General features: G+C 31.7%; 1 protein-coding gene across 1 annotated transcript; it reads left to right on the forward strand.

Annotated features, from left to right (window-relative positions):
- Positions 1–3,023: 3,023 nt before the first annotated feature.
- On the forward strand, positions 3,024–6,203 carry LOC134713790 (leucine-rich repeats and immunoglobulin-like domains protein 2). The gene is made up of 2 exons (XM_063575069.1): positions 3,024–3,229; positions 4,453–6,203. Exon 2 carries the CDS (start codon positions 4,478–4,480, stop codon positions 5,423–5,425), a length of 948 nt encoding a protein of 315 aa, XP_063431139.1. The 5' UTR covers positions 3,024–3,229; positions 4,453–4,477; the 3' UTR covers positions 5,426–6,203.
- Positions 6,204–9,418: the final 3,215 nt, after the last annotated feature.

A 9,418-nucleotide genomic window follows, 5' to 3' on the forward strand; every position in this document is an offset into this window, starting at 1 on the left:
TCTTTGGACTTGTTTTGGTTTTCGAACTTTTTCATCTGAGCGTCACTGTTTAGTCTTGTGTGGACGAAACGCGCGTCTGGCGTATTAAATTTAAAACCTGGTAACTTTTGTTAGCTATTACTCGTGTGTTTCTCTGTCCTTTATGTTCTCCCATTTATTTGTATTGTAGTCCTGTCATGTAATGTTGTCATGTTAATGTTACATTTAACATTGCCATAAAAGCGGGAGGTTTAGCATCCCACAATTTTTTCTTAAAATGTCCTGTACCAAGTCAGGAAAATGGCCATTGCTATTTTAAAGTTCGTTTCTGTGTGTGTTATGTTTGTGGTTCCCTTCTTATAGATTATGTTTTATGTGAATGCTAACATGCTCATTGATATTGATGTTTCAAAAACATTTTCCTTTCCTTTCTAAGAACTTTTTACTGGAAACACATATTTTCATGTAAAAGACTACTAACGACTCATAGTTTAAAAGCTATATACTGGGTATGAATTATTAACTGGAGGCAAATATTTTTCCTTACTTTCTGCATTGTTCAACAATTATATATTCGCTATTCTGACAATAGCAACGTCATTGTCTCCTCGGGAAATAGTTCTATGATTCCTGTCATTATTTATCTCATTGGTCATATTTAGTTTGATGTGAATGCTTACATGCTCATTAATGCTGATGAGATATCGGAACCTTCTCTACATTGATTTTTTTCTCTCAAAAAACTTCATGATATGGCAAGTTAAAATCGGCTAAAATGTAAGTATTCACGACGCTTTGGTTGGATTTATATCTTTAAAGTACGAAACCTTCATTATGCCTTCTTTTACATTATTCACCAGAGCACTTTTCAATATGGCATACTCGCATACTGCTTTTCTTTTAACTCCAGAAATTGCAAAAAAAAATCGCTTTCTATTTTTATCCAAACGCTAATTACTTCACCAGGATGATCTGCTCAACTGAAGAGACTCGTTTTTTTTGGTAATACGAGTTATTTCCATTATCGTGTTCGACATACATGGCTTTACAGTGTAACCCATAAACCATACATCATAGTGACATAACGTCCTTTAACAAAGATGTGAGGTCCTTGGTCCATAGACAAGAAATTTAGACAAAGGTCAAAGATCAAGGTCATGTTCTAAATTTTGCTTGTAATTGTTATGTTTATGAAATCTTTAAAAGTTACCAAGACCTTGTTGATCAGTATTGCGTATCAACTTCACAAATAATACATGATGGCCTTGATGTATAGATTCTGCGTACTGCCGTTGTTTATCCTCTTAACAACCTGATATATTGCTCTTTGTTTTTGGTCTTAATTCTATTATTAATTTAACTTTTACTGTTTGGTTTGTTTTCTGTGATATCCATTTGACCCGGCATGGTACTTATACATTCCGTCAATGTGTTTGTATTTACTTTAATTTTTGCTGGTGCGTTTTGTATATATAAGACTATTTGCGTTTCTTTGGTTCTTATAACGTGACTCTGTACTTTAAAAAGATCCCGTCATTATGTTATTGTTCTATTATATGTCATTATTTTATTGTTCTATTATATGTCGTTATGTTATTGTTCTATTATATGTTTTTATGTCATTGTTCTATTATATGTCATTATGTTATTGTTCTATTATAAATCGAAATACTTTAAACGACAAAATTATTTTTCTCGCGTAATTGTATATATGTGTGATATATATGTGGATTCTTAAAAATTCTAAAGATTATCTGGACAATTTTAAATCTCGGAAATTAAGTCTAACATAACTTTTGATTTTTTAACCCTGTATACCACCACTCCCAATGTGAAATTATAATTTTCTTGAATTAACATTGAACGACTCTTCCTATGTGACGTTTACATTTTCTTACGTCAGACACGCAAAGCAAGGAATGTTTTTAATTTGATAGATGCTTCTATGATCTTTTGTAAATTATTATTTGTTTTGAGATTGTAACACAGTGATGACTGCTGTGATGACTGCTGTATACATATGTTCACTATTTTACCTATAAAGTTTGTTCACGCATCTTGTGAATATAACGGAATATGATGCGACTGTATTACAAGTGAGAGGTTTAGGTAGCAATACACAGTTAGGAGTTTAGTTTCGCATTTTGGCCCCTTTGGATTTTTCAATCCAGATGGTTTTTAACATGTTTTATGGGCTATTTTCTGTTTGACAATCCGTATTTTCATAGCTTGACCGGCCATCGGTCCAGAAATTAATGTAATGTTTACAAAAACTTTTTTTCTACACGAAGTTTTTGACGCAATTTAACAAAAAAAAATGAGACGAAAGACATATGATTTTTATTGGATCTACTGAATTATATATGTACACAGTTTCAGAAAAGGTATTACTTCAAGCCATTGAAATTCTACTTTTAGCCAAATTGAAATTTTGGGGAAATATGTGACATCTTTTCCCCTCTTTTTGACATTTTTTATAGCAAATAAGTGCAGATTGTTGCCATGGATACACCTAAAAGAAATTGTATTTTACCATTTTATATACTGGATATAAAATCTATGGAAGATTCTGATTACATACATATGCACATATATGACACAAACAGTAAGCTTAGTATTGCAAGAAAGCAAGTTTAATCTACCATTTTCTACATTTAAAAATGCCGGTACCAAGTCAGGAAAATGACAGTTGTTGCGCATTCGTTTGATGTCTTTTTTCATTTGATTTTGCCATTTGATTAGGGACTTTTAATTGAATTTTCAGTTCACTACTTTTGTGATTTTTCTTTTGACCTCTCGTTGTCATTTGATATTTTACATTACACTGATGAATTCTATATACCTTTGCTTGAAAACAAGGGGGATTTTGTTTATAATTTTCTTGAGTGTTTCATCATGGTACATGTATATGTGTAGTTCGGCTAAAGTACGTGTTAATATGTTTATTTCATAATAGCATAAAGGTTTCGATGTTAGGAATTATAAAGTACTTAATTTACCTTTTTTTTTTTTTTTTAGATATACTTAAAACGTAGGATCGTCCAATAAGATTATCGACAAAGATAAAACAAGGAAGAAAATTTTGTGCATATTGTATGTAACCATAGGAATTATCTCGACTTGCTGTTTTGTTGGTTCGAAGATTAGAATATAAAGTAATATTTGTATACGATACATGTAACCACAAAAATGTATAGGTAACGTCTCGACTTACTCATGTTACTGCATTTTTAATTTAAACATCTATCAGGTATGTAAAGTTTTATTTTCAAGACAATCAGACATGTTAGTTCACATTTCTGCAAATAATTTCTTTTTATTAATATAAAAGATGGAAATAAGAAATACAGGAAATATTGAGGAGATGTTGACTATTGATGAAAAGACGTTGTAGTAGCAATGAAAGAACTCATGTGTATTGTAAATGTAAAGAGAGGGCTTAATATAAATTGTAAAATATATGTCCAATCCGATTGCTTGATTATTTCAATATTAAAGATATTATTATAATCTTATTAAAATTAAATCTGCGCACTTGCTCCTGGTTGTTTGTATGTCGCGAGTGGGACCTCCCACGAGCCACATATAAACAACGAGGAGCAAGTGTGCGTATATTTAGTTGTAATTATATTGATATTATTAAACAGTTAAAATAACTTTCACCACAATTGAGTACTTCAGTTGATACCTCTTGTTTATATAATGAATATATTGTTATGTTCAAGTAGTCATACATTGGTCAATTGTCTCGTATATGACAAGTCTTTGATTATCTATGTTTCTTTCGTCAGACCAAATAAACGAGTAAATAGTTTAGAAAAGAGAGAAAGATATCAAAGAGACATTCAAACTGAAACTCGAAAACCAACCGACAACGCCATGGCTAAAAAGAATAAAAGCGAAAGATAACAAAGGGACAATCAAACTCAAACTCGAAAAATAACCAACAACGCCATGGCTAAAAAGAATAAAAGCGAAAGATAACAAAGGGACAATCAAACTCAAAATCGAAAACCAACCAACAACGCCATGGCTTAAAAGAAAAAGAAAAAAAACCCAACAGAACACAAAACACAACAGAGACTAAAACTAAAGACTGAGCAACACGAACCCCATCAAATATCAAACGATTTTTTGTTTTATTTTTATTGACTCCATCTTTTCATCTTTTCATCGTATTCTTTTTATTTTTCAAATATAAAGTTCAATCATTTCAATTTTTATCATGCGCCAGTTAAAAGTATCCAAGTTGCTTTCTATCTTTACACATTTTGAAAAGGACAAAAGAACTGCAATAATAATTCGAATCATATGCAGTTTTAAATCAATAACCAAGGTAAACTCAAATTTCCATTCTCAATTTTATCAAATACTGAATTAATAAGTTAGTGTGTTCGCTGCTGATTTGAATTGACAGATTGCAATGTCAATTTATTAAACACTCTTATTTTATTTGTTTGTTCTAATCTACAGGTCAGTAAGAGTGTAACAGACAAACATGTTACAAAGATTATTGTTCTCAATACTTCTTCAGTTGATACCGTTTGTGTCCGGTCGATGTTCCGATCCAACTGTCACCGACATTGATATGTCCAACCTTGGCATATCTGAAATCAACGAGTCATTATTTCAAAACTGTAATCCACAAGCTTATAGTCTTGATCTGTCTGGAAACAAAATTACACTTATTAATGCAACTGCTTTTGCATTTTATGATGATAGTATTCATAAGTATATTCCTTTGTTTTACCAACTGGAAACACTAAATTTGAATGACAACAATATGATCTCAGTGGACCCTAATGCTTTCAAATATACCAAAGTGTTAAATACATTGTATATTAGAAACAATCAACTGAAAGTTATAGAATCTGGAGTGTTTGATCTTATTGGCGATACACTGGTATCTTTGGTGATGGCAAACAATCAAATATCTTCAATCGGTATGTCAGTGTTTCATACAAACCTTAGAAAACTTCGCTACGTTGATCTTTCACATAACAAAATGACGTACATGGAAGCATGGCCATATATTCCTCCTTCTATCATATTATTTAATCTAAGTCATAACGACGTGAATAAGTTTACAAATAATCTCAACTGGACGTATGATTTAGCCGAACCTTACTCTACCTATGTTGATTTGATGTACAATAATTTTACCGAATGGGATAACGAGTGGTTCAGGAGATATCAAAATCACAAAGGGAATTATGCTTTTGAGTTGACAAACTATCGGTTAGAATTAAAAAACAATCCCTGGATTTGTGATTGTCATATGTATTACATAATATCAACGATCCAAGAATCTTTTTATCGATTTGCAGATTCAGAGTTCATCCATATTGAATGCGAACATCCTGCGAATCTTAGGAGAAAACGAATAATTGATGTAGATCTGTCAACGTTTGTTTGCGACTCACATGTCAATTTTCCTTTCGGATAACAACGCCAGAATAAATGGCAATCTAATATTCAGAAAACCTCAATGGAACTGTCTTTATCTGGCATGTATCTCCCTCATACAAAGCTCTGATTTCTTTCACGGATTTGGCTATACTTTTTGGACCTTTTGGATTATAGCTTTCATCTTTTATATAAGCTTTGGATTTCAAATATTTTGGCCACGAGCATCACTGAAGAGAAACATATTGTTGAAATGCGCATCTGGTGCAGGAAAATTGGTACCGTTAATGTTATTATCAACACTCTAGTGTCAACAGGAAAAGAAGAAAAAATCGTGATACTCTATAGAAATTCATATATAATACATTTAAGGTGGTAACTAACACTACAGGGAGATAACTCTGTAAAATCAGCATAACGTTTTGATTACGTTGTGTTGTAAAGCGAATATTAAGCTTCTGAATGATCAAAAATGGAGTTTGTCAAACTACTATATAACCAGTGTATTTTTTTTTGACAAAACGGTTGGTTCAAAATTTTTAAAAATTTTATATTTTTGTTAAAGGGTCAAAGTAAGTATTTTGACAAAATTTTATGAAAATTAAACGATTCAAATTAATTCTAGTGAAAGTGTTGGGTACCACCTTAATCCAGAAGTTCAAAAATGTAAAAAAATATTTATAACAATCATTTATAATCAGATTTGTTAGACATCGGACATCACTGATATACCTGAAACGGTGATAATCTTATTGTTTGTATATGCTTTGTTTATTAATATATGGTTTAATAGAAATATTAAATTACATTAAAACAGATTTCCCGCCGGTTTAGCATATGAATATAACACAGCCATCAGAATATATTAGTGGAGGAATATTTTGGCGGTTTACAACAAAACAGTAGTGTTTTAATTTTTGTGAGTAAACTTTTGGTATTTTCAATCAATTCATTAGGAAAAAAATCTATAATACCATTCAAAAGATATAAGAAGAGGTGGTATGAGTGCCAATGAGACAACTCTATACCCAAGTCACTATTTGAATTGTCATTGATATGGTTATATTCATAAAGTTACTGTTTACAAATTTTGAATTTTTTGAAATACTAAGGCTTTTCTACCTCAGGCATATATTACCTGAACTGTATTTGGCAAAACTTTTAGGAATTTTGGTCCGCAATGCTCAACTTTGTACGTCATTTGGCCTTTTAAAAATTTTGGATTCGAGCGTCACTGATGAGTCTTTTGTAGACGAAACGCGCGTCTGGCGTATACTAAATTTAGTCCTGGTATCTATGATGAGTTTATTTACAATCACTAGGTCGATGCTGCTGGTGGAGATTTATTTTCACGAGGGTATCACAAGCCCAGTAGTCAGCAATTTTTGTGCTGACATGAATTGCCATTGATATGGTTATATTTATAAATTTACTGTTTACAAATTTTGAATTTTTTGAAATACTTAGGCTTTTTCTACCTCAGGCATAGATATACCTTAGCTGTATTTGGCAAAACTTTTAGGAATTTTGGTCCGCAATGCTCTTCAACTTGGTACTTCATTTCGCCTTTTTAACTTTTTTTGGATTCGATCGTCACTGATGAGTCTTTTGTAGACGGAACGCACGTCTGGCGTATACTAAATTAGTCCTGGTATCTATGATGAGTTTATTTGTAACAGTAAACCATTATAGGCCAAAGTATGATCCACAACACGGAGCCTTGACTCACAACGAACAGCAAGCTATAAAGGGCCCCAAAATATATAAGTGTAAAACCATTCAAACGGTCTTATCTATATACAAAATTAAAAACTTGAAACGAGAAACACGGTATGAACCACACAAAAAACGACAACTACTTAGCATCAAATACCTGACTTATGACGGGTGCAAACAATTACAGTAGGTTAAAACGTTTTAATGGTACCAAACCTTTATCCTTTTCTGAAACAATAGTGTAACACCACAACATAAAAAGACACACTATAAAATATCAATTAAAATGACTTAACTCAATCAGAACAAAGGGGATGGGGGTCCAACTACATGCTCCAATTCAAATGCATTGATCGTCCAATAAAAGGGGGAGGTTCCAATCCCCGGACCTCCCCTGGATCCGCCACTGTGATCTATGATAAAATGTAAATACTCAATCAATAAAGAAGGGATTTATTATAAAATTAAAGTATTATACCGCTGTGAAATGTTGAACAATAAAAAAAATAATAACCTCATGTTTATTAAGTTTAGGTCAATATTTAAAAAAAAGGTCCGTCTATACACGTATGGTTGAACAATACGAGTAAACATATATGGTGCAAATACTCGTTTTTTTCTTCTTCAATATAACTATTATACAAGTTGGAGTTTTAACTGGCTATAAAACCATGGTCAACTTTCCATTTATTCTGCTTCGGAAAATAAATTTACCAATTCAGGAATATGGCATATATTTGTAGCTTGGTTCATCGACTATTAGTTTTATCAGGGTTTTTTTAATTTTCGTTATTTTTGTTATACTTGTGATATTTTAATAAGATTGTAAGTCTCAAAATGTCTTCCAAAACGTTAAGAAAGTTTAAATTTCAATAATAGAACACAGCAGGAAAGTAAAATGTCGGGCATATATATAGTTGACTACTTTTGGACTGCAGTATCATTATCTCAGTAGTAGGCGTATCGGTACTGACATGATTTATAATATATTTTTCTTAAATTTTTAAATTTTAGAAATCATTTGGAATCTAATTTAGACAAAGGTGACTAAGATGAATTTCATAATTTTTTCATATAGCTCTTCAGATATCTAATCATTCAAAAGTGTTGGGTTTGAAAATAACCAAGACATTCAATAGATTCCAACTCCAAAGATTGGCTTTAAAAATTTCAGAATGAGCATTCCTGATGACGATTAATGCAAAAAAACCCTTGAAACGCATCAAATTTAAAAGGATTTATAATCATTATTTCATCGGAAAACAGTTTTACTTTTGCAAATGCAACTTTACGCTATTCAATACAGGCACATTGCATTTGCGCCAATTTTAAAAGAACCCAACCTGTTATTTACGCCACAAGGTTGTATTTCATTTGCGCCAAAAAATAAAAACTTCATTTGCGCCGCATTACAGGTTATACAGGTAATAAAAAACGGAAAAGTTAAATATGTAGCTCTATACGAATTGTTTCTACATACGTATAACAGAATTGACTTATAACTATTCTATAGTGTATAGTGCTTAGAACTGTCTCGATATTTTACTCCAGTGTATAGTGCTTTCATTTATGTTTTTCATAAGGATGATATATAACAGAACTGTGCTTTAACAAGGTCTTAACGTTGCTTTATATTAGAACTGTGTTATATCAAGGTTTAAACATAACTTGTATGGTTTTATCATTATGTGTACTTGTGTGATTTTATGATGTCTGATTTCTGACTAAAACCGTCTTTATTGATATTAAAAGTATATTTTGAAAATGATAATAAAGTTGAGAATGGAAATGGGGAATGTGTCAAAGAGACAACAACCCGACCAAATAAAAAAACAACAGCAGAAGGTCACCGACAGGTCTTCAATTTAGCGAGAAATTCCCGCACCCGGAGGCGTCCTTCAGCTGGCCCCTAAACAAATATATACTAGTTCAGTGATAATGTTTTATACCATTTATCTGCATTTAACGTGATATTAGCGCAAATGAAAGATTTTATTTTTTGCGTAAATGAAATATGGTTTGTAGCGCAAATGAAAAATGGTTTGTGGCGCAATTGCTATTTTATTTGGCGCAAACAAAATGACAACTGGTGCAAAAGCAAAGCATCGTTCAATACAATTGTATGCATCCATAAATTGGAAAAACAGTAGACAATACAATTTTTCTCATTCGAAGATTCTAATTTCTAGTCGATAGATATTCCGTATCAACCTCACAAAGTTGTTTATCATCTGAATTACGGGTTATAATGTTGTTTTACCTGTCTTTGAAAACTATTAACCTTTACTGTTTACTCAATTTATGGTAATAACCTTTT

The sequence above is a fragment of the Mytilus trossulus genome, chromosome 4 (assembly GCF_036588685.1).
Source record: "Mytilus trossulus isolate FHL-02 chromosome 4, PNRI_Mtr1.1.1.hap1, whole genome shotgun sequence".
Classification (NCBI taxonomy): domain Eukaryota; kingdom Metazoa; phylum Mollusca; class Bivalvia; order Mytilida; family Mytilidae; genus Mytilus; species Mytilus trossulus.